The following is a 26,940-nucleotide window of genomic DNA, read 5'->3' on the forward strand; positions in this document are numbered from 1 at the left end:
GTGTCAATCAGGCTGCATATGGTGGTGCTGTGGGGTTGGTGGTGGGCTGGTGTGTACTGAAGGGAAAAGCTGGTCCAGCCTCATACATAGGCTAATAACCTGCCCCCGTCCCCTCCGTAGCAGTGGGCCTGGCTGACCTCCTGCAGGAGTGAACTCTTACTACGCTTACATCTTCCCCAACATCTGCTCTGCGCAACCAAAATCCCACATCTCCGAGAAAATAACCGGGGATTATATTGTTTATCAGTCATGGTATTTATTCTGACCTTTCCCTTAAAATGGACAAATGTGTGTGTGTGTGTGCGCCCGTGTGTGTGTGTGTGTGCGTGTATGTGTGTGTTTTCCCCCCTTCTGTTTAGCTCAGAGCAAATGTAATTTGTTCCAATATGATGATGCCAAAAAAGAGAGAGAAGAAAAAGAAGATTATAAAAAAGAGTGAAAAGAGGACGAGGACGAGGACAAATGCCAAAGCCAAACAAATCTGTCCAGCTTTTTTCATGCTGTAACGGAGACGTTTTAACTGGATGTCAGCACGTTCCTTTTATAAGGCAAAGCCCAGTAAAAAGCATTCACCCGCGGCACCATAACACAATCTAGCTCTCAATCTGCCGTGCGCTGGCGTGCCAGAAGGCTGACCTCTGCGCGAGTGTGAGGACAGCTGAAGTGGGTGAGGGTCAAACAGGGGTCGGATTTTCAAATGTGCCGCATCTAAAGGATCCAGACAGCAGGCCCTCCGTGACTGCTGACCTGGCTGCCCTTCTAGGTGAATGGATTTGAGGTTGCTGTCTCCGTATGAAAAGAATGAGGCCTTGGGAAAGTGAAGCTGAGTCAACCGATGCCAAGCCAAATAGAATCGGTGTGTGGGTGAAGAGGTTTCTGTGTATGTAAGTGGGAAAGTCTTTGTATGTGTGTGTGTGTGTGTGTGTGTGTGTGTGTGTGTGTGTGTGTGTGTGAGAGGAGAGAGTGAGTGAGAGAGGGAGGTAGGGAGTGTGTACCTGTGTAAAAGCATCAGATGAATAGAGAGGTCATTCCCATCTTTTCCAATGTTCTCCTCCTTGTGTCTGCATTGCCTGAGTGGAACATGTGCTGCTCTTCCTTTGATGAACACGGCAGTGGCGTTCCAGGCTTTTGACTGGCAATCCTCAGTGTGTCCCCCATTTTACTTTCATATACTCCGACTATCACTCGCACATGTCTGTCTGTCTGTCTGTCTTACCTTCTCCCACTACATCAGGTCTACATGACAGACTTTAGACAGCTGAAGTTAAATTCACAAGAAGTGGAGCAAATACACCTTCTGTTCTGTCCCAGCATTTGCTATGTAAACTACTCAAAAATCTCTTTTTAATAACTAATACAACAATAAATGACTAGATAAATGCTGCAGAATGCTGCAGTATGGTGGTGGTTGGGGGGCAAGAGGTATGTTTGGCAAAAGCAAGTAAAAGATTATGTGAAGTATTTGGCAACCTTAACATAGCAAAAATAGTAAAAATAAGTTTTAAAAAAAATGTCCTCACAGTCACAACACAACCCCGCCCTCGCGGTGAAAGATAATGGGTGAGACGTATCAGGGCTGCATGGAATGTCCGAGAAACTGCTGCTGAAATGCCCTTCCACGGAAACACCTGACTCTGGAACAGATTTGGCCTGCACCTGGCCCCGATCCAAAGTACTCCTGGCACCCTAGACTAACCCGCTCCAGAACTGCCTGCCCTCTGGGGTCCGAATGAGCCTGCGACTGAAAGCAGAAGCCTGTTGGTGTGGTGGCAACAGCGAAGTGCACTCATGCCCAGCACATAATGATGCCTCTGAGGAGGCGTAAAATGGGCTTTGTCTCACATAAGTGTTGGGCTATTGACACAAGGTTTTGTCTGTGTTGCTTCCAGCCCCAGCAGCATCTGTTAGCTGAGCGTCGGCCTGTTTCATTTTACGGCTCTAGTCACACCTTATTTATTTATCTAGTGTGCTGTACAAGCAGCCATTTTCATGGTTAAGACCAGGCCAGATTTTGCCCGTCTGTTCTACATCGCTGTGTGTGTGTGTGATTGTGTTTGCAATTCGGGTCAATCGTTTGCTGAATTTAAATTAAGCTGGTTTTACACGGTGACAATTAATTATACAACAAATCCTGCTTATTGAGTTAATCTAAGCTTGTTGTCATGGCATATTTTAGGAGAACAAAGCCAACAACAGTCCATGCATGTTATCTTGTTATGATAGTTATCAACAATAGATCATAGGGTGCTGAACTGCTTTTTCAATTCCATTTCTGTTCAGTTCGTTTCATAACATTTCAAGTGAAAACATTGCCTAGTGTTACCAGAGTCACCGCCACATCTGAATTTAATTGGCTAATTTTACTGTCACTCTTCCTAAAGTGCACAGTTTACATGAGCAGGGCCTTCTGCTTGGTTGACAATGGTAGGGACAATCGCTATCTCTGTGGTTGCTGTTAACAAGCTTTAAAGGAACTGATTTGTATTGCTGGGTTTCAATCACATTTAGAAATTCACCAATCTCTCACCTTAATTTGCCATTCTACTGTTCATAACCCACCTTGAAAGGCCCCACAGAAGCCCTGAAGATCTTCAAAGCGCTGACAGTCTACCGCTGGTTACAGAAGGCACTTTTTGATCTTGATGGTAAAAATTTCATTCAAGAGATTTAGATAATCCTCCATGAAATGAATTTGGAATACAAAAAGAAAAAGAGTCCTTTTTAAATCTCTTTCTTATTTGATGAAGGAATGTGCATGGCAAATGCCATTCAAACAACCCACCTGTATGACCTTCTGTAACATCATGCATCAACATTCAACAATTTTTTCAAATTCTTACAGCATTAAGGTTGCCTCTGGCTGCTGAAATCAATGGTGCTTTGGGTTGAGCTTGAACCCCCCCCCCCCCCACACACACACACACACACACACACACACTGTCTGTGAAGTGGCTAATCTTCACAAGTCTCTCTCCCTCCTTGTTTGTCATAGCTTTAAATGAGGGTTAATAGTGTAGATCCGTGATAAAGGCCCTGTCTGAATAGCCTTTCACCAGTCTACTCTTACCACTTCCTTTACCATACCATAGTTTCTAATATGTTGGTGCACTCTTATCAGTGGTAAAGATGGAGCCCGTTTTTGTCACATAGTGCTTTCATCATTTTTGATTTCCTTGCTGTGACGGCTTCTCTAGCTGTCCGTCTCTGCCTCTCTCACTCTCACTCTCACTGTCCTTTTGCTGTGGTGATGAAAATCCTTTTTTTTCCTCCTCTCCATCTCCCCCTGTACCCCCTGCCATTTCTTTCACTCTCGCTGTCTCTCAATCTCTTTCCCTCTCCATTTGTCTGCCTTGCTCCTCTTCTTCTTCCTCGTCTTGCCAGTGCCAGCTCTTGCTGTGCTCAGCGGTGGTGAAAGCGGGCTGCTGATATTGCCTACTTATCCCCCCCCCCCCCCTCCCCCAGGCAGCATAATCTATCATCTATCACTCAGAGAGGAGACCTGCATCTCTGCCCATGAAGGAGAAAAAACACACAGGACTGCCCATAAGATCCCATTTGGGCCCCTCTCCAAAACAAGAGCTAGTATCCGGCACAGATGTGGCACAGATCAGGTACGTATCTGGCAAAGACCTGGGGAAAGCGGCGCAGGCGACTGAGACCGATTGTTTGGAGTCGTGAAGGATCCAGCTGTTTTAGGCTGAATGTCATTCTCAGCCACTGTGGAGGTCTTCTGCCATTGTCTTCCTCATCTTGTGGACTCTGCGTTGCTCTATGCTTGCTTACTGAAGCTCTGAATGCATTAGTTATGTAAATAATGCATGAGTTGGATAGGAGAAAACAGACACAGTAGAATGGTATCCAAAAGAAAAAAAGGCAAAACAATAACAAGAGAGAGCATACCACCAAACCCAAAGAGTGGAAGAGAGCACAAGTGTGACAGCACAATATGTTTCTCTCTCAATTAACAGCACAGAGGTTTGTTGTGTGTGTGTGTGTGTGTGTGTGTGTGTGTGTGTGTGTGTGTGTGTGTGTGAGAGAGAGAGAGAGATAGAGAGAGAGAGAAAGTGTGACAGTGTTTGTGTGTATGTGTGTGTGTGTGTGTGTGTGAGAGAGAGAGAGAGAGAACATGTGACAGTGTTTGTGTGTGTGTGTGTGTGTGTGTGTGTGTGTGTGTGTGTTTGTGTGCTCTCTGCATGCCAGACTGAGCCCCAGATTCTCATTAGCATGATGGTAAGGATGGCTGAGTGGCCCTGGAGGTGCCACCCTGGTTCTGCCAGCTGTCCAGCCTGCCAGTGGAGCTCCTCCCTGGGACACCAGGGCCACCTCTGGGTGCAGCAGCGCTGTGTGCCTCTCCCCTCTCTCCACTCCTCTCTCTTCCCCACCCCTCTATCTCTCTCTCTCCTGCTCTGACTCCATGTCCCCCCCTCTCTCGTTCTCTCCTCCTCCCCTCTGTCTCCATATCTCCCTTTCTCTAACTCCTTCTTCCCTTTCTCTCCTCCTCTTACTCCCTTTTCCTTGACCCATACTCTCCACTTCCCTCACTTCCTCTTCCCTTTGTGATAGGCAGCTATCAAAACACAAATCCCTCCACCCCCCACCCCTGGTCCCATCTCTCTCCCCTTTAATTTATCCCCAAACCTTTCTCTTTTCTCTCGCTCATCTCTTTCTGACCTTCTTGTTTTGTCTTTCTTCTGATCACTTCCTCCCAATTCTGCAGAAACATCTCAGGGCATCCACAAGTATTGGCCCACTGTTTTCTCCTCTGCTTATGATGCATCATACATCTTATTTACATATTTTGTGTCAGCCTATTTACCTGTGATATAAATGAAAGCCATCTGCTTCATAGCTCTGCTTATCCTTATAATAGTGACCTTAAGGGCACACCGTACGTCACGCACTAAGCTGTTCTACAACAAATACTCTGAAAGCTGTCTACTCTCTCCATTTTTATCCACTATCAATCTCGTATACTATATCCTTGTGTATATAAACACACATGCTGCACGTTTGCTAATGTTTTATCCTGACTGATGTATGTATTAATTAATCTGCTTGAGTCGGATTCTCTCTTCTCCTCTCTCTGCCCCCTCCCTTTTTCTCTCTACCCGGCTGGACCAAGTAGATGGGTTCTGCTCAAGGTTTCTTCTTGTTAAAGGGAATTTTCCTTTGCCACCATCGTCAAAGTGCTTGCTCTTGGGGGGGTTTAGGCTCTGGACTCTGTAAAGCACCTTGAGACTATTTCAATTGTTATTGGCACTTTATAAATAAATAAAATGGAATTGAACACATAAAAAAACTGTCACATAGCTGTCCATCACACACACACAGGCACACACACACACACACACACACACACACACCCAGCATACCAGAAATTGGAGGGAAAATGTCTAATTTATAAAAACAGAGATAGAGTGAGAGAGAGAGAGACACACACACACACACACTAGATGAAACACAGTCAGAATAATACAAACTATTCCTTTTTCATTGAAGTCATTATGTGCATACACATCAGCAGAGATAATGATTACTGACAGTCACACGCTCCCAGCATGTCACCCAGGCCATCGGAAGGAAATTGCAAACGGAAAGAGCGGACGGATGGAGTTTGCCCTTTTTTTCCCTTGTTACCGTGGCGAATTTAGCACCCCTCTCACCTCAGCGATTCAGATAGTGCCGGTCTCCAGGGAAACGCTCGTCCTGGGTAAGTACTGTAAGCTGAGAGAGCACATTCTGCACCTGAACCCACGCCTCCTTCATCATTCCCGCTCTGGGATTGAAATTGACTCCCGCTGTGCCCCAGACGCAGATCGCAGCAGACTGCTCCTAGTCACGTATCAAACCAGAAAAAAGAAACAAAAAAAAAACGCAAATTTCACTTCAGTCCTGGCTGGTGGCGGATGTCCCTGGAGGAACGGAAGAACACCCATTTGCTTCTAATATTTGTGATAATGTGTCTTCTCTCATGCATTTTGACCCTCATTAGTAGGCACCACATGCGTGCAAGTGCACTCAGCTTGCTTGATAAATTGCCAATAATGATCTTGTGTTGTGCACCATTCTGTGTGTGTGATGAAAATGTGTGCATGTGTCTGTGAGTTTCCTTCTGTGTGTGTATGTATGATTGCTTTAAGTTCACAGCGAATGTTTGTGAACACTGTGCCGGTCGTTGTGCAAAAAAAACCCACAACTGATTGCACAAACTTCAACAAAGTTGGAGCCATTTATAATAATTTATTAATTAACTAAGTTGGTGCACCAATGGTGTCTCATTGAATAAGAATTATCAACCGGTTGGAAGTTTGTCCTCCGCTAGCTGGTCGGTCCGTCAAAAAGAAGCACTGCCGTAGGCCTAAATGTATTTTGGTTCCAAGCTGAATTACACTGCTAATTGCCTTGACTGGCAGAAGGGACACTACAAATGGTCTGGGCCAAACCACCCCGATAAGCTTTTTTTTTTTTTTTTTTTTACATACCTGCAAAATGTGATTATTTATTACGTAGTTATCCCTTTGTTATTTAGCATACAGAGAAATGCAACGTTTATGTTACAGGGTTTGTCTCCGTCATCTGTGTATTGTTTGATTTTTGTGTCTCACACACAAACGGTCTGAGGAGGTATTTCTCTACAAACAAACATGGATGCTGGACTAAGTGTTACAGTTTAAATCAAACACCATCTAAATCTTTTTGGGAAATTGAACGCACCTCGTGTTTGTGTGTGTGTGTCTGTGTTTGTATGTCTGTGTCTGTGTTGGCATGTGACTGGTGAAGGCCTGTTCTACAGTGAGAGAGATGTATTTGTCATGGCAGCACAGCTCTCCAGTGGTGATGTCTGAGCAGGGAGGGTCAGAGGTGACTGGCGGCTGAATAAGATGTGACATCTGGGGCCTCGTCAGCATTTATGCAAGCATCAGAACATCTCCTCAGCATCCAAATCGCTCAGTCCCTCTTCATATTACACATCCATACACAAACACCTGAGACACACCAAATACACGCACACACACACACACACACACACACACACACACGTATGCGTTTACATGCAAACAGGCACGCAACACGCATGCACAAAGAAACACACATCAAACAAACTAAGTGTTTATCACAATGCCCTGCAACTACACAGGCTATTTCTTCCCCTAAACCATGTTACGATTTTGTGATATCACCTTCATCATCACCTGTGACATATCATCTCACCTGTCTCTGCCTCTGTCTGTTTCTCATCCTCCTTATTTCTCTCCCTCCCTTTTTCCCTTGCTTCTCTCTGCCTTTCATCATTCTCCTTTCTTCTCTGTTTCTGGTCTTGCCTCTCTCATTCTGGCCCTCTATTACTCCTTCTTCCCCATATTCTCCCACCTTCCCTCCCTACTCATCCCTCTCTGTCTCTCTGTTGTTCTCTCTATTTACCCTCCAGCCCCCCCTCTCTATTTCCACTCTAGCCCCCCCCCCCCTCTTTCTGTCTCCCCTTCTCTGTGTGACCGGTCTGGTTATCAACACCTCCTGCTCCTCCTGTCTCCCTCTCAGATGAGGTGCATTTACAGTCACTCCCCTGCAGACAGATGTCCTGCAGCAGCTCCCTGGGAGCCCATCATGTGGCTGACTCTGGTGCAGGCCTTGCACACTATTGGTGCAGATCTGGCTGAGTGGCGCTGGTCTGGCCGAGATTTGGTGCCGTTTGATGTGGCTCGTCCAGATTTGGCTCAGATCTGTGGTGGTGGTAAACCAGCGGTAAGCACTCTGACTCACCTGATGTTGGCTAAATCTGTTCTGTAATCCGGTGTCCGAGGATGATTTGATCTGATCCTGAAGCAACTTTATTTAGAGATGCCTTTATCTTTGTTTAAAAAAAAAAACCCCAATGTGGTTTTGATGTAATCCTGAAATGAGACAAGGAAAAAAGGACAGATCGTTGTTGCCCTGTCTTGGGCTTGGCTGATGTGGTTTTCTTGCAGTGTTTTTTTTTTATTTGTAACTGTGTTATTTTAACAACATGAAGCAGCATAGATTTTTCTTCACCCAAAGGACTGACCTCTATTTCAAATCTTCAGGCAAGCAAAATAGCCATTTTTCCTCCAACCAAGAGCAACACAAAGCAGTATTGAGGTACTGTTAAAATAAAGCACAGCCACTTGGTGAACATGCCATTTTTTGACCGACTAAATTGTAAAGCCAACTCCTTTCTGTGCAACTATTAATGACGAGTGAATAAAGGTCACCCTGTTAGCTGCATTCATCCTACTCTGTAAAGCATTGCTTTTGTGTGATAGGGCTCTTCAGTTTACCTCCTTGAATCTTTACTGCCCTTGCTAGACCACAATGGTCCAAAACCGCAGACAAATTTAAATCCCAGCTTTGATTTGAGGAATCCTCTTGGACATTATTACATAAAGAACACAGATTCCTGCTTCCACATTTTACCACTGTCACCTTGAAAGAACCTTGACTAAGTTTGCTTCTGTGTCCAAATAAAGATCAATTCATGAATAGACATACATGGAGATGTGGACTGCCCGTTCAGGAAGTTCTGGATTTTTTCCCCCAGTGGGCTGATTTTGCAAAGCTTAGAGGTTTTATTCCTTTCCCTTTCCCTTTCCCAAGCCCTTAGACATTTTGTATGATGTTATGTAGCCTATACGCAGAGGCCGTTAGCTGTAGCAACACAACTGTTGCAACATATTATAGCAGTGAGTGCTTTCTCTCTATTTCTCCCTCTCTCTCTCTCTCTCTCTCTCTCTCTCTCTGTATATGTATATATATATATATATATATATATATATATATATATATATATATATATATATATACATATACAGAGAGAGAGAGAGAGAGAGAGAGAGAGAGAGAGAGAGGGAGAACTAGAGAGATGTGTATGATGTGTGTGTGTGTATGTGTATATATATATATATATATAGATATATATATATATATATATATATATATATATATATATATACACACATACACACACACACATCATATACATATATATAAAAGCTTCAAGGTATTTATGAATGGAATTTATCTAAATCTCTTGCAGTGCATCACACAGGGAATAATATATAAATATGTGTGGGTGTGTGTGTGTGTGTGTGTGTGTGTCTATAGGCCACTGGTCAAACTAGTGCAGCACACCACTAATCATCATTACGGGCGATAAAAAACATTCTGAGAAGGTGGGGGACGGTGTAGAGAAATCTAAAGCAAATGAAAAAGAGGACTCAAAACCGCGGCATCCCAATTTGTACAGCGCTTTGATACCATTATGGAGATCGGTAGCTAACCTGCGTGACTGTTCCCAAGCAGAGCGGCTCAGAATGTGAGGAGGTGATCATAATATTTTACTTAAACACCATCTGTTCCCAGAGCCCAGGACAAATAGGGATCCATCCCACTTCCAAAGCAATTAGCTAAGGCAAGGTGCAGAGTGTCTGCAGGGGGTGGGGTGTATTTGAGTGAGGCAGGGATGGGGTGGGGTTGTGGAGGCTCAAACCCAGTGGCAGTTACAGATGTGACAGGAAGCGTTCAGATTCCTTTGGACGAGAGGAGAAAAATGGAGCCGTGAGAAAAAGGGGGCTCTTTTTGGGCCAATTCCCATTGCCAAGTCTCTGATTGGTTCCCCCCATGTCATTTCTCATGCAGGGATTTTTCATAGCAATACAAAGGCTGCATAAACGGCTGTCTCGTCTCATCAGCCTGCTTTGTGCTGAAACCCAGCAGCATCTGTTAGGTGAACCACAGCCAGCCGCATCGCTTTTGCTCAAGTGACAACAAATTGTGTTTGCATAGCCATGCAGGCTATAAACCTCCCTTTCTCTCGCTCTCTGGCCCCCTCTTTCTGTGTATATGTGTGTGAAATGAAAGCCAGAGAGAATGTGTGTGTTAGAGAGCGTGGAAGTCAACCATACCTCATGCTTCTGTCTGTGCAAAAAGTGAGGCAGTGTTGTGGAACCCCCTGAGGGCTTAATGCTGTGAACATTCACAAGTTCAAGGTTACATGGCTGAGGCCTTAATGTGACAGCGAGAGGGAATCCCTTTGGAATGGTGAGAGACGTGCTGTGTCACACCAGGAACATTCTAAAGATAATGTGTCTAGCTGGTGATAATGGAATCACATCCAATGGGGGGAAAAAATCCAAAAGCTGTCATTTGAGAGGTAGAAAAACCTCTTGGTAACATATAGGTTCATTAAAGATGCCCAATATTCATGGCTAGGACCAAGATCTTTTTTAGCATTCTGTTTGTTTTTTTTATCTGAAAAATTGGCAAACAGGCCAAGGAATCTTAACCACTGAAACAGTGTGTGTGTCACTGTGAACCAAAAAAGGGGTCCAAAAGTCAAATTGCATTGATAGCACAAAAAGAAAAAAATAATGTGTGTATTGTTGTGGGCTGGTGGGAAACGTATCCTCTTTGAAGGGGCACTGGGACTCTGATGTGAGTTACAGAAGCCAGCTTAGATTATTCATGATGATCAATACAGAATGGCTTTCTACTGCTAGCTCCCTGCCTGCCTGCCTGTGTGTCCATATCAGGTGTCCCTAATCGACCCGCTCCTCAGCTTCACCAGGAGTTACACAAAGGTCTTTATTAATGGAGGTTGCAGTGCATCACACAGGGAATAATAGAAACCTACACGGCACGTGTCCCACTGGAACCCTTATCAGCAAAGACTTCACACTAGGAAAGAACACAATCACTATCCAAACAAAAATGTAATAGCTGCATGAGAATGTTTGATACCAGACCAAAAGTCTTTACTACCATGGTTTAATTACCCTTCATGTCATGGATTACAGTACAAATCCCGTAAATATACAAGGACAGATAAGAAAAGCAGGCCTGGTAGACAATCCTGGCGAGTTGTGTTAGAAGCCACAGTGGCACATTGCTCATGCGGCCCCATCCTCACTTCTCACTTCTCACTTCATGATAGCGACAAACAGACGAGGCATCTCACCCCGGGGCACCGAATGACAGCCTAATAGATGGCCCCGTCAGGCGATTTAGAGCTAAGTAATTGGCATGCGCACACCCCATTTCCTCACTTTCCTGCTGTTTTGCACCCTCTTTCTCTTTCTCTCCCTCCTTCACCCCCTCCCTCTTTCTGTCTCTGTGCATTTTTTTTTCCAGACTCGCTTGAGCTTTTGTTTCTCCAAACGTATCCTGCTTTTAACGATGTCATAATTGCTGCCATCCTCGCTGTGAGTGCTGCTGGGGCATGGCGGTGGCCTGGCAAATGAGCCGAAGATGAAACCAGCAAGGGGATGATGAAGACATGGCGGACAACAACACCAGCGATTCATCACATCAGCTGAGCTGGCTGCTGGGGGACGCTGGCAGTTGGCTTTCTCTCTCTGTCTCGCTCCTTCCCTGTCTCGATTTTTCTTTCTTTCTGCCCTTTTTTTTATAAAGAAAAGAAAAAACGAGTAAAGACAAGCACACACACATTGACACATATAGGCTGCAGGCCCATCATTAGTGTCAGTAAAGTAACTTGTATGTTTGTTTGGGAATAGCACAAAGCAGTGTGTTTGAACTCATCTCTGAAATGCGTGGTGATGCCAGTCGTTCTGTCTTGAAGCCCATCAAAGGAAAGGACTGATTCTGTATAATGCTAAACAGCAAAAGAAAACTGCCGCAAACTCTTTTTCACATCAACATTTTAACCATCAGTCAAAGCAAAAATCTCAGTTTATCATAATTTGTCTTTGCACGACTACACAAGAGACAGGAGAGGGCAACTGATCAGCACTGATGACAACCCAGGCAGGCTGCCTTTCCTCCTCCCTTGTTTACGGTCCCTCCACTCACAGCTAGTGTCCCTCTCAATGGGACCATAAAAATCAAACAGGGGCTTTTAGAGAAATTGCCTTCCCTGGGAAGATTAATAACTGTGCAGGTCTCCAGAGGAAGTCTCCAGAAGGGATGAGGGAGATTAAAAAGTGCCACTCCTCTAACTGGAATGACTCAGCACAAAGACATGGCACAAAACTGTTCACCATTGCAGAAATTAACCAGTGTTGGCAAAGTGACTGAAACCCTGGTTCATTGAACCGGGTTATTTAACTTATTTCACCGAATTGAGTGGCAATAGAAATGTAATCAGATCTTTGTCAAATGTATAATGTCTCTGTATCCCACAGCAATACAGAGACACTCAGAGACTAGTAGTAGGCCTAGCTCACTTGCAGAAATGAATGCTGCTACAGGCAGGTTTTGAGTGGATACCATAACCCATTGAGACCCAGTGTGTGTGTGTGTGTGTATTGAGAATATTCTGCTCATGAATAACTGTAGCCTACATATTTTAGATAGAACTGTTCTATTTGGTGTACAAGTTGCATCCACCATGTAGTCTTTTGTGTAGGTAAACTGCACGCAATAAATAAATGGCATGAGGAGACTGAGTTTGAGTGTCTTGGTTAGAGTGGCCTAGGCTGCTCATTTACCGAATGTTATTCTGCGGTTCTCATTTGACAAATGTAATCCAGCGGGGTTTCGGCAGGTTTAATCCCATAAGAAGCTATTTCGATATTTTAGGGCATACAGAAGATTCTGCTCATGAAAACCTGGAAAAATTATTGATGGGAAGTGCTATTCTATACACTAGTCACGACTTTCATGTAGGCTAATTCTCTATTGGTAGATTGTTATTTGTGAATTAATTGTATTCATGCAACCAAAAGGCTAGTGGCACAGTGTGCCTCATTTACTCTGTACTGACTTGGCGAATGTGGCCTAATGCTGCAGTTCTTGACAGGTTTGTGTCAGACTGACTCAGACAATCAACCGATTACATAGGCCATTGCAATATTGTAACACCCTGCCCGGTTCGCCACATTTCCATTAACATGGAACGCTAATGGAAGAAAGCGGAAAGGAATTTAGCAGATCATACCTATTGAGTATAATATTTCCTATGCCTAGGATTATTATTATTTTCTAATGCAATTGCAACCTTGTCAAGATATATGCATTATGACAGTGTGATGTTAGAACTAGTGGAAGATAATTAAAACAACCATCTAATTTGTAATTTTAAAAGGGCAGTTCCATTTTCACACGTGCTCCGGGCTGTGCTGTTGCCATGGCGATATAAACTGAACTGACGTTCTGTGCATAGCAACCTCAGCGCGTCTTCTAACTGGATCCTTAGCAACCCTAACAGAGTGAAGAGTGTAGTGAATTTTCATCACTGTTTTCAAGCAGTGCATTTTAACATCGTCGTCGATTTCATTGTAATTTATTAATCATACCCATGTGCACAAAAATGAGACCCCTAGATATAACCAAAGATAGGAGCGACTTGAAAACGGAGGGATTTACAGTGAAATCAACCCTGAAGAATTCTGTGGTAAGTTGGTGTTAGCTAGGTAAGTAGACCTAGCTAACGCTAAAAGTTAACTTGAGTGATGTTCAGATAACTTTGGTTCGCAAAATTTGCTGACGTGACGCACTAACTCAACTGATATATATTTTGCTATGGTGTAAATCTTAAATTCCACCGCAAACTAATTGCTATATTCAAACTGGAATTAATGTGGTTATCCAACGTTTAGCTCAGCTTTTGAAAGTGTGCTTCCAAAGGCACCTGCTAGCTACGTTTGCCACACAGCATTATTTATAGCACATTTTAATTATACATGTCGTTTTATTTTTTAAGGTGTCTTGTGTTCAATACATACAAAAATACTGAAATATTTGAAAAAAGTACATTGAACTGAATTTTGAATCCGCTATTTAGTAACGCCAGATTGAAGCATTAACTTACACTTTTGTTCCATGTCGAAACAACGTATTCTAGTGTTTCGGTCTGGCAGAGAGAGAGGGAGGCAGGGAGTGAGAAAGCAACAGGAGACAGACACAAAAACGAAATAGCGTATATGAGGAATCATGGGAGGAATCATTCATCCGTGCGAAAATGTTCAGTTTGGTCCATCTACTCCAGCTCCTGTCCCCCAGTATCTTTTCTCCTCCCCTCCTCTCTCCCCTCCAAGCCTGGTCATAGCTCCTGCTTTCCACACTGATGCCTGTCCTCACAGCAAGCACAAGTCATTTTGCACGTTGGGCTGGCCACCATGCTACATCTTGCCTGGTCTGGAATGAAGATGTATTAGACTGCGATAATAGTATCTGGCCACATCAGTTGTAACTGGCAGGTGCTATTGATCTGGCCACGCGTAACCCTCTTTTTTAGGTCAGGCAGTCGCTCTATGGGGCAATTTAGACCATGGGAGCTGTCTGAAGAGGAAGACAACCCCCCATTTCTATTTTGGCACATTATTATTATTGCTTTTAAACGATTTTCAGTGCAGAGGAAATCAATAATGGGACAGAGTCATCTAACACCTTGACCTAGATGTCTGTGGATAGATATGCAGGTGCTTTGATCGGTCTTCTTTAGTACTGCCGTCCATTAAGCCAAAGCACACATAGCAGGATGTGACATGAGGTAGACCTACATTAAAAGAAAAGTGTGTGCATTAGAATAGTGAATGAGTGCACTGGGATCTTAACACTGGGCCTTGTTTTTGATTCAGCTATAGTATAGGAACATTTTAGTGACTTTTACAACCACACAGTATGGATAAATACTGGTATGTGGGTTTTTGAGATTGTAGTTCATCAGGTGGTCTTGTTAGGCTTTCTTCATTGTGGTGTTCACTGCCAGTCCACTGCCAGTCTGTCCAGCAGGCATCCCACTAATCGACTTGTTTAGACCTTCCAAGACAGAGTCGTCACAAAAGAATTTTCCAGCAACGTACGGTCTGCTAAAAGAACTGCAACCTTGGTTTGGTTGGTACTGTTTCTAATTTTCCCATACATGACCTGTACAAGGGAGGCCCTCACACTCACCTGCTTGAACCTCCTTTTAGAAGCTGACTCTGATGCAGGTTTGACCTTGGTCTTGTGTGGTGTTACAGAGGTAGCTTCAATCAAGAAAGCCTCACACTTGAGCCTTTCATTAAGCTTCGAATTCACAAGCAAAGATTGTTCGCAAATGTTCTGAGAAATGAAAGTTAGCTGTCATTCTCTATTCTATTAGTTCTGGCCTGGGCAAGTAACCAGTTTGATCAGTCAGAGTTTTGTCACTTATGCTTTGTAGTGTTGATCTTGTGTTCTTCAAACAAGATGTAGAGAGTTTGTGTGTGTGTGCTTTTGGGTTGCTGACTCATACATAATGAACCAATCTTTCCTCTGATGGTAGGCGGATCTTTGGGGAGTCTGCAGCGCCTCTGCCCGTAACTCTTTATTTGCAAAATAAATTAAATAAACAGGTGAACGCGCTAGAAGGCGAGTTCGTTATAGAACAAAGCTTGTCACAGTTGGAGGTCCACAGTTTTGAGTGCTCTGTCTGTCAGATGCTTTTTGATGCTGTACAGTCTCTAGTCACCTCCCTGGCAATTATTCTCAAATCGCTGTTTTAGCAACAGAGGCAAGCTTTCCATTACTGATGTTTTGTGTTCAAATGGCAAGGGAAAATGTTTTAGTTTTTTTCTGCTCAGTCTTGGTAGTTATTTTTCCTGTATTTATGTCTGACAGAAGTGAATGATTTCTGCCGTGATTCACTGCAATTATTGGTGTATGAAAAAACACAGTCATAGGCCTACCACAAACACAGGTTTATGTTTGTATCTCACTCTCAAAGTGTTTGGACCCTAGATGAAACTTTGTATCGTACAAGTAAAAACACATAATGCAGCACACAGTTATAAAAGTGAAAGACACTTCATTTGCCGTGAATAATTTTTTCATATGAAACCCAAAAACAGGAAGAGAAGAAAGGTGTTCAAACCGTCTAGAGGCGTTGCCAGACATCATACAGACATATACTAATTCAGAAATGCAATGCAAAAATTGCCTTAAACCATAAAGTTTCAAACTACCTCTAATACCTTCAAGCCTTCACCAGAAGTCTGTCTCTTTAGGTTGGGCAAAACACCTCTCATATGAAATTCCTGGGACACACGTTGTCTACAGGGCGCTGTCCGTGGAAACTGTGTGACAGAGCAGTCACGTTCTTCCCCGTCAGTCATGTCACGTCACGCGTCAGGGGGACGGAGAGGAGACAGCTCTTTACTGCTGCAGGTCCTGCCACTGCCTCAGTCCGTCCAGGTTCCCCTGCCGCTCCTGCCACAGAGGCTGTGTGACAAAATGCCAGACAGCAGCCGGGTAATTGCGGTGACAGGAGTAACCTCCGTGCCGCGTCACAGCACACTGCCTCGAGCCGAGCCGAGCCACCGGTGGAGTGCCACTCCAGGCCTCATCAGAGGCTCCATCCCTCATCCCTCTCTGCCGAAGGTCAAAAACTAATCTCCAGCAAAGGGGCTCATGGGAGGCAGATCGCGGGGGCTAAGCCTTTAAATATTCAACGCGTTTAAGGCCAGCTACTGCAGGGGAAAAAAAAAGCTTTAAAAAAAAAAAACATCAACAACCCAAACCCATGAAGCTTGGGCCGCCAACCCCAAAAAATCCGCTGTGGAAAAAAAATGCTTCCACTCAGGCCATGGCTGATTCTGCTTTATGCTCCAGCCCCTGCATGGTCCTGATATATTTCCTGAGCTGTAGAGCCATGCGGCGAACGCCGAGAGCTGTGATTTGTAGATAACAGCAAGGCCATTTGGCCGCCTTTAAGGGGGAATAGTCTTGAGGCATAGGCTTATTATGCTGTAAAGTATTTGTGGCCATAGAAACAGAATCAATACTAGGCCTTGCGCCATTCCTCTCTCTTTAATTCATCTCCGCTTTCCAAGAGAAGAGAGAGAGGAGGAGAGAGATAGGCCATTTTATATTTTGGCTGGAGGTCATAACCTTCTTCAGGAAGGAAAAGAAAGCTGAGTTCTAACACCACTTGGATGTTGAGGGCTTCGGGATCTAGATCCAAGGATCTGAACAACCAGCAGTGATGTGTAATGATATCAACTGTGGGCCTAGAATCTTTTTTTTTCTTCTGGGAATCCCTTCTTGTCTCCTTCCTTCATGTGTTTATTTATTTATTATTTGTTTCGGGGATTGATTTTCCAGTGGTGTGCTGTGTGCTGAAGCAGCGGTGTGTGGGCTTTCCAGCTTGCCTGAAAGCAGCAGGCCAGAGCGTAATGCAACATATTGCCACTAATTTCATAATAATGTGCAGTTATACAGGTAGAGGTAGATGGAGGTACGCACTCAAACACACACACACTCTCACACACACACACACACACACACACACACACACACACACACACACAGACACACACACACACACACACACACACACACACACACACACACACACACACACACACACACACACACACACACACACACACACACACACACACACACACACATTGTATCAGATATCAGACAGATCTCTGGTGCATAGACTACATACTACATACAGTATATTACAAGAAAAGCTCCAAAGGTGCAAACTCACAGACACACATGTAGTTGACTGCAGTACACACACATTTATCTAGAGTCTGATGATCCTGGACAGAAACATGGCTGTTGAGCGTGCAGAGTGTGTAGTTGGTGGAGTGTGTGTGTAGACTATGTGTGTGAGTGGATCGATGAAGTTGCTGGGGGATTCACTCTGCGGAGGTACATGTGTTCTGTGACCTTTGCAGCGCTGCTGAGCACACCGCAGGGCTAATACCGGCTGGAGCACTGCACACATTCCTCATTTAACGCATGGCCTCTGGGATATGAGTGGAGCGTGCACACACACACACTGACACACACTGACACACACACACACACACACACACACACACACAGACACACACAGACACACACACACACATCCTTAAAGTGATGTTGGTTTGCCGTAACATGATCGCGAATTGGGCCTTACCTTTTCTTTCCACGTTGTTTGATTTGCAGACTTGCCAACTAACTTTCTGTGGCAACCTGAGTATGGCAGGAATTTCATAGATGGCAGGATGGCCAACTCTCATTTTTTGGGGGTGATTGGGAGAAATACAAATATTTACCTTCCTCCCTACCAAATTTGTTTTAGATTGGGATGTTAAGGAAAACCAGGCCTGAGGATGGCCTGAAGATGGCCTGAAAACACACAAAAGCACACTAACATGCACCAACAAGCACACGTACGCATGCCTACTAGCACAACCAGTCACACTCATACGTGCACAAGTGTCATTATACAACAGTGAGAGCCGGTCTAAAAATGTATTAATACTATTATTATTAATTAATATCTGATTGGACAACAGCCATTCTATATGTGGGGATGTCCTGGAACAACTCCACTCAGACTCTTCACCGCTAGTAATCACCGCATTTTATATACTTTAACCGTTGAATTGTACAACGTCAACATTCTGTTCCTTCAGAGGGAAAGAGCATTTTAATAACGTTTTTAACGTTGGATTTGACAGTTTCCAAGTAAGAGAATGGAGTAGGGGGAATGTACTAATTAACATGTAATGTAGAGCAAGTGTACAAATGAACGTACAAGTAGGTTGTCTTACTCAACTTGCCTGCAGAGTGACAATAATCAATGCTAGGCAACGATTGACGCTGAACACACCAATTTCTGGAGAATGAACATCGAAACATCGAAATCGAATTAACGATATTAACGAAAGAAATAAAGATCTGGGGCCGTATTCACAAAGAATCTTAGGGCTAAAAGTAGGTCATAAGTGGCGAATTTAGGAGAAACTCCTAAAAATAATGGGCGTGTCAGTCTTAAATGTAGGACTCCTATTTTTTTTTACTAAGAGCAATTCACAAAATATTTTATCCCTAAAAGTAGCACCTAAGTCTAGGACAGCTTAAAACTCCTCATGAGGACTCCTAAATCACTAAGACCTATTCACAAAAAATCATAAGATGGCTGCAGCCGACTTGGAATTGATAAAAGACATTGCTTAAACCGTGAAGGTATTAATATTGTCGTAGAATTAGCGCGGGATGCAATGACGCCTTTAAACAAGGATGTGTCCCGAAGTGAAATGTTTGGAAACATAAAGATGGCCTATTTGGCTTCGCGGAAAACGCAACTGACGACACTGGGAATCATCAGTCAGCCGTAGACCCCACATCATCCAACAGTCTATCCAGTTGCTTTTGGACAATCGCCTATTACACAATATCAAAGTAAATTCCATGGCGATCGCAGGAATGTCCAGTGACGGAACACACATTACAATAATTCGTCCACCGTGGCCTGGATGTACCGATGACTTGTGCATTTCAACGGAAAGCGGTCGCAGGTTTTTGAGAACTTACCAGCTGGATGCCGCTGGGGTGACAGTGGCTATTGGTCCTGGGACCAGTAGGCTTTCGCTTAGGCTATACGTTTCACGTTCGTTTCACTTTGATCAATTAAGATTGGAGGGCTTAAAGGGCCGCATGTGCTGATATTTGAAGTGGTCAAGGGCTGGAAATATAATAGCCTTACAGTTTGCTGGGTGCTTTAATTATCACTGCCTTGATTACATGCAATTGCCATATTTTATATTGATCGCTTTATATTTCTCTTAACGTGCAAAGTGTCATTCCCGTTGGATGCACAAACTTGTCATCATGCGTGTGCATTCTGCTAACTGCACTGTCCATAACTATTTAATATGACTTAATTTGAAGCCTAGGTTATTCTCTTATTTTCAGTCGATATAGTGGGATTGTTAGAGAGACGTCACAAATGAGTTTTTAATGAGAGAGCCTGTCAACAACCAATCACCGTCCTCACCCCTTCTAAACTCGTGCATGAGAAGCGACGTCATCCATAGCAACGGAGTTTTTATCTTAAGCTTAGGAGTTGGTATTATCCTTAGTATGAGTAGGTCTCAGAGCCGTTGTGAATCACTTTTAAGAAATTACTCCTACGTAAAAGGTTTTAGCGCGAGTTAGGAGCACTCCTAGTGGTAAGATAAAAGGCTTTGTGAATACGGCCCCTGGTGTCAATAAGTTGGGAGTAGAACTGTTGTATAAAAGCAATATGAAACTTGTGTTCAAGGGGTTTGTGGGGTAAAGGATATTGCCACGGTTGTGATCACCTGTGGCTCTCGGCCTGCGGACTCATGCCCATGGCCGAGTCACAGTCGTGAGCTATCCTTTCCCAACCGTCCTCTCTCTCGTGCTATATTTGTTGATACAATTCATGCGCAGACTCATAACAACTCACCCTTATCCCCCTAGACAAGGACACCCTCACATGCAGCTATACATTGTCAAATGTATCCAATCACATAGGGCCTACAAGACAGCAGGAACTGCACACACTTGCACTGTAAAGCACATAGGCTAGTCAGACTCACTCCACAGCAGATGTATAGATCACTCCTGTCATCATTCTTCTCCTTAGCAGCCTTTACCCCCGGTTCCTCTCTCTTCCTCTGTTATCTTTCTTTTCCTTTGATATACTGTAAGCTGTCTGTCCCCCTCTCACTTTGTACACCATCCTTCTCTGTCTGTCTCTGTCACTCAGTTTCCATGATACACCTCCACCCTATTCCAAACACATGTTCACACACTTGTATGCATGTCCATGCCACCTCTATGTCTGTCTTTTTTTCCATTCAGAACACGTTTCCCGTTCATTTTAGTACACATTTGCCTCTACATTTACACAGGCACACACACACACACACACACACACACACACACACACACACACACACACACACACACACACACACACACACACACACACACACACACACACACACACACACACACACACACACACACACACACACACACACACACACACACACACGCGCATACAACCACACGCACACACACAGTCACGGTTGCTGCTGGGAAACACATGACAGAGCCACAGACTCGTCGTGATAGCTTAACACTATAAGTAGTGACACACACACAAACACACACACCTCCCACCTCCACATCTCACCTTATCAACTGGGCCAACTTGTGTAATCCATTCTCGTAAGCGCCTGTCATGTTTGACGGAGAAGTAGGCCTCAGCGAGCTGCTCGCGATCGACAGTCTGTGCCTGAGGCCTGCATCTTAACGCCACCGCTTGGCCCGATCAATCACCAGCCCCAAGGCCCCGCGGCCCGCCCCGGACACTGCCCGACTGAAAATGGCAGTGCTTGCATATTCTCCCGCCTTCACTCCCTCTCCACCTCCCTCCTCTCCTCCTCCCCAGCTATGCTTGTGTGTTGTATTTCAAACTCTGCCGACATGAAACCCTTAGTGAAACCGCTTTAGAAGCAAGAATGGACACACACACACACACACACCCCCCCCCCCCCCCACACACACACACACACACACACACACAAACACACACTCACTTTCTCTCTCTCTCTCTCTCTCTCATACACGCTTGCACACACACACTTCTTTTTCAGCTCGAAAATGTTGATAGCTGTGGGTTTCTTGCAGCTTGGCAGATCTATCCGAGTTAATCACCAACAGTTCCCGCACATGAAATGGCCGTTTAAAGATTAATAGATAGCAGGGCTTCTGAAGTATGCCACCGTCGCAATTGCTCTGACCTTTCTCCCCACGCTCCACAAAAAAGCTGTCTGGCAGTCGCAGCCCGTAACGTAATCAGTTTTGTGGCAAATGTTTTCCCCGTCGCCTTCCATAATGACCCCGCCGAGGCACAGGCCATGGTCATTTTGTTTGCCTTCTCCTCCTCCTTTGAGTGGCGTGGTTATAGCGCTCCGTTTGTTATTCTTGTCAAAGACCCGCTTGAATTTTCATTAGCTCATTCTAATAGAGGAAGTTCATTACGCAGAGAAAACTCCATTTATCTGGTAGAATTAATCATTGCATAAGGTGACCCGGAGAAAGCTACAAAACCAATATCCCTGGACACACTCACACATGAAGCTTTCCAATGGCACCAAAGGTTCAAAATTAAGTTCTCTAACCCTTTCAGTGCCATTGTCGACTAAAGTCGCCCAAACAATGAACGTCTGCTTAAAATTGCATTTATATGTTACTTCTGTGTGACAATTATACAAGAGTTCACTCCATGCTGACTTACGAGCACTCAGATGGCAGGCTATTTTCTATCGAATAAGTTAATGTGCCAGTGTTTTTTAAGCCAACTGTAATGAATGAGTTATACTCTCAAGCACTGTAATCCACTGTAATTTCATCTTGTCAGTCATTGTTAGCTAAACCTTTTATAAATAACATATCCCTTTTTGGCTGTTTTCCATCAAGCAATACTGTAATAATGTGGCTAGAATAGAAGGTATTTATAGAAATCTACATGTTTATTCTAAGTTGTGGGGGGGGATGAGCAAATGGGCTACTAGCTGAACTTATGGACAGTTTAAAACTGAGCTCACTCATGAGAAATGAGCATTGAACCTAAACGATGTAGATGTGTCACACACACATTGCTGTAGCAGGTCAGTGCCAGTGATAGTGGTGTGGTCTGCATTTGTGCTCCCCTCTGAATAACGAGGCGAGGTGTTACTGAACTCTGTCCACGTTATCCCTAAAACTGAGAGGGTAGTTTCTAATTGCTGCAATTACGTAGCCTGCTTCTATTATATTATTTAACTACGGTAAAAAGTGCATTTAGCTCCCTGGAGCTGTTACATCTATAGGCTGAAGTGTGTGAAGATTTTGTTTCCCTTCCAAGTATCCATGACGATGTTTGGTTGCGTTCAGCTGCATCTCCAACAGCCGGCGGGGAAATGGGCAAAGATGCCATTGTGGCAGCAGCTGTGAGAGCCAGACGCAAGTTCCAGAAGAGGCAGACTCTAATGAAGCTTACTGCAAAGGCCAAAGAAGCAGGAAGAAATGAAGGCTTTCTTTTGACTCGCGTGTTGCACATTTAAATCTTGAAGTTGGGTTTTCAAAAGCGTAAAAAGACATTCAAATCATTGAGTTGATTCTGCCGAATTAATATAAAACATATGAAAACATATATTTTTTCAGATAAGTGCTTATCATGGATCATACTTTTCTATACATATGCTATAGTAGAGCCACCAGCAGTTTGAACCTACCGGCTGCTTTTAAGGATAGATCCTAGATCAGCACTATGAAGCGAACATAGGCCCAAGTGTTGGGAGGGGGTTGCTGCGCCGTGCTCTGCATATTTTCCTTTTTTTTTGTCCTTTGCCATCCATAATTAATCATGAGTGCTTGGAAGTATACTAAGTATACTTAAATTAAGTGTACTTCAGTTTCTTTCTTTTTTTTTTTTACCTAGGGGGCACTGGCTAATTTTTGCTGTTTATTCCTGAATTATATGAAATTCCAGACGCCTTTATTCCATAACCTTTGATCTCTGTTTTACATAGAGAATATGAAGCACTTAATGGGAATAAAGTGCATGTCAAGTAGTTAACCACACAGAATAATTACACCACCACCATGCCACGTTTTCGGCTCCCGATCCCTCCTAAGCCAGGATTCCATCGTACCCTCTTCCTTATTTTGCAAGGTCAAGCAGGCCAAGTGGCTCTTAACGTGTTAGTTGACCCTCTTTTGTTCTATGTCTCTGTGTTTGGATGTTCTTTTCAAACCACCCACTCAGAAGGCAAAGACAGAGGCTATGGCAGCAGCATTACTTAAAGAGCAAATTGATTTTCTCTCAGCAGGTAAACGAAGGCGAGTCATTCCAACGGGAGAGAAAACTCATCAGGCTTTAAAATAAGCAGTTAATAAAAGATGACCAGGAGATGTACCTGAAAGACAACAGGTTCTGGGCCTCCGATTCGATTGTAAGAATTAATCTGCATCCCGGCAAGGGGGCCACATGATTGGAAATTTGATCCGTTTGTCGATGGTGGTTAGTGCAAGACGGACAAAACACAATCAATAAACCCACATGTGCAGGCCGGCCCTGAGATAACACGACTTACTTAAACCTGTTTGGCTGGCGAAAGGAACATCAATATGGCTTTTTAAATTCAGATGCTGTCATTCAGAAAGGACTAATCCGTAATTTCAGCCTAACAATGGTGTCTCTGCCATTCAGTGAGGTGATCGGGGTATTGTTACCAACAACAACCTCAGTTTGGGTAGTAGCTTTTATTCACCATTCCACAATAAGGCGATGGGGCTCTGTAATGCTACAGAGCTCACTCCATCAGCCTTAGGATGACAAATCACATCACATAACATTTTGGCTCAATTTTGGCAATAATATTGCTAAATACCAAAAGAGTGACATACTTGCATCAGTTCAAGGAACATGGATAGTCAGCCCACTGTTTTTGCCGTTGCTTTATCTGCACAGAAAGTATGACAGAAGAACGCTCCAAGTGTTTTTAAAATGTTGTTTTGTTTCAGTAAACGTCTTGGTTGAGCACCTGAATTAATGTTTATTGTGGATGAGTCTGCTCCTCGTAATATCTTCAGTCAATCCCTCTGGCAAATAAAAGTTTAATGTTTCCCAAGAAGCTCAGTATATCATCAGCAAAATGTTAGCATTCACTGCAAAATAAAAGAGCCTCATAAAGATTGATCGACCCAAACAAGCAAACAAACAAGCAAATGTAAGCATTAGGTTAAGTGTTAGAGATGCTTTTTACCTCAGTGGACGTCACATAGTTTGATCAATTGTCATTGCTGTAGTAGATAGTATTCAGTAAAAGTTAAATAGCTTTGGAGAGTGGCCTGGGATTGAAACTGAAGTAGTTATTATGCGCATGCACATCCTTTTTCAATTGGAAATACGCCATTATTATATCATTCAATTAGCTAAAGTGAAGATGAAATGCCTCCTCTCCTGCCTCTGAGCTGACCCCCTCCCTCTGGTTTCACCTTGTCAGAGGAGAGTGGCTCCATGCTGGCCATCTCGATTGTGGAGGGTAAGCATGTGTCACGGCCTGAGTCCCATTCAACTCAAGGCTGCGTGGGGCCGCCGCCCATCACACATCAAGATAACGGCAGCCACAGAATGGAAATCAATGCCCCTGACAAACAATGCATCATCACTCAGCAAAATGGCCCACAGTGGCTGTAGAGAAGAGAGAGAGAGAGGAAGAGGGAGAAGGAAAGGGGGGAGAGAAGTCACCCCACCCGGCCTCAAACCTGGGTCTACAGGGTACCAAACCTGGTCAAGCTGCCCACTTTGGTACCACATAGACACGGGTTTTAGGCTGGGTGGGGTGACTGCTCTCTTTCTACGCTGCAGTGACCTTTGTCTTGTCGATCCTTTCTGGAAGCTGTGCAAGTCACACAGCATCAGTGCCATGCAGAGAAAGCTTGCTAACATTAACACATGGACTAATAATTTTTCCTAACAATCCTTTTGTGCGATAGCGTTACAGAGTTGAACATATTCAATCGCTTATTTCCTCAAATAGTTGAAGGCTATTTATCTTAATAGTGTCTGACCAGTAAATGTCCGTATTACGTAGAACAATGGAGACCATCATAATCTGAAGGGGTGATTTATGACCAACGCCCACTGGTGGCAATGTTTGGTGGAGAGTCATAGATGTACATAACTTTCTGAAACGCCCATTAACAGTGAACCTGTCAAAATGGTGAAAACAAGACTTTCTTTAGCGATAGTTTAAAACATAACAATGACAGAAACACAAAATGTCTCTGCAATTTAAATTTACAATGGATATAGCAGGTATTACTATGCCATTAAGTCATCATTTAAATGTAAATTGGAATTGCAGAGAAATGTTGTCTTTCTATCATTGTACAGATATTATTATACATCAAAGCTGGGTAATGTTAGGCCTAGTTCGTTTTGTTTACTAGTGGCAACGGTTGCTAAGCGAAGAAAAGCCATGTTTTTCACCCAAAGTGCCGTACAAGTTGGCTCAAATTGTTGAAGATGGTAAAAATACGATTCCAAGACATTTTCATGGACCTGAAGCTGAAAATCTAGTATTCTATACTCCAAAGTTGATGGGGTTCAGACCCTACCAGTAGGCGTTGCACCGTAAAAAATAACTGTTCTCAGAACAGTCTGCTATGTTAATTCTGTCAGTGCAAGATGTGCTGATATATTAGCTTACAGTTGTCCTTCAGTATAGGCTGTTTTTATAGGAACTAGTGCCTACAGCTTACATATGTGTGTGTGTCGTAGTATTTGTGTGTGTGTGTGTTTTGGTGTGTTTTTGCAGGAGGGTAGAATGAAGACGAACCATAAACCAGGGTAGCTCGGCCCGGCGTCTTCATGGTTTTGATCAGAGAGCTGCTCTCCTGTATCTGGGTCACCTGTGACATTGGCTGAGTGCTTTTGTTGTGGTAGGGGTGGAGGCTGACAGGCAAGGCTCTGTCAGTCCAGCTCATCCCCCCGTGCTGCTCGTCTCGGGGAGATCGATGGGCCTCTGCCCTGGCGCCGCCTCGCCCTATCCCCTGTGGGCTCACTCGCACAGAGGATGGCCTCTCTCTGTCTGTCTCCCACAGGCACACACACACACACACACACACACACACACACACACACACACACACACACACACACACACACACACACACACACACACACACACACACACACACACACACTATACACACACACAGGCTACACTCTAACACATGCACACACATGCACCTACGATACACTCTCACACATGCACACACACCATGTCCTTCACCTTATCACCTGTCACATCACATCCCCGTCACGCCTCACTGATGCAGTCCCATTCGCACGGTCATCACCCCAAACGGCCTGCCCATATGCTGCACCATGCTGGGGGGTGGGGTGGAGGGTGGGGGGCTGGTTAGAGGGAGGTCGTGGGAGGGTCTAACAAATGCAGACTGACCCTTTAAAGAGCACGTCCCCAGAGTGGCAGAAGGCGGAGTGTGTGCTTCTGTGTGTGTGTGTTGGTGTGTGTGTGTCACACGTGTGTGTGTGTGTGTGTGCTTCTGTGTGTGTGTTGGTGTGAGATCTAACGCCGGGCCACTGGCTGGAACAACAGAGCTCCTCTGAGCTCTTCATATCTCTGCTTCATCCCCTGAAATCAGCATTTTAACTGCAATTAGTTG

The 26,940-nt window shown here is 44.1% G+C and overlaps 1 protein-coding gene across 1 annotated transcript in view; it reads left to right on the forward strand.

The window, feature by feature from the left end:
- Nucleotides 1-13,273: 13,273 nt before the first annotated feature.
- pacrg (PARK2 co-regulated) overlaps nucleotides 13,274-26,940 on the forward strand; it is a gene marked incomplete at both ends in the record, with an annotated part of 144,555 nt that continues 130,888 nt past the window's right edge. The window contains one exon of the mRNA XM_080849560.1: nucleotides 13,274-13,369. Within this exon, the coding sequence (XP_080705686.1) occupies nucleotides 13,274-13,369 (96 nt within the window). The remainder of the gene's footprint in view (nucleotides 13,370-26,940) is intronic.

The sequence above is a fragment of the Sprattus sprattus genome (assembly GCF_963457725.1).
Source record: "Sprattus sprattus genome assembly, chromosome: 13".
Classification (NCBI taxonomy): domain Eukaryota; kingdom Metazoa; phylum Chordata; class Actinopteri; order Clupeiformes; family Clupeidae; genus Sprattus; species Sprattus sprattus.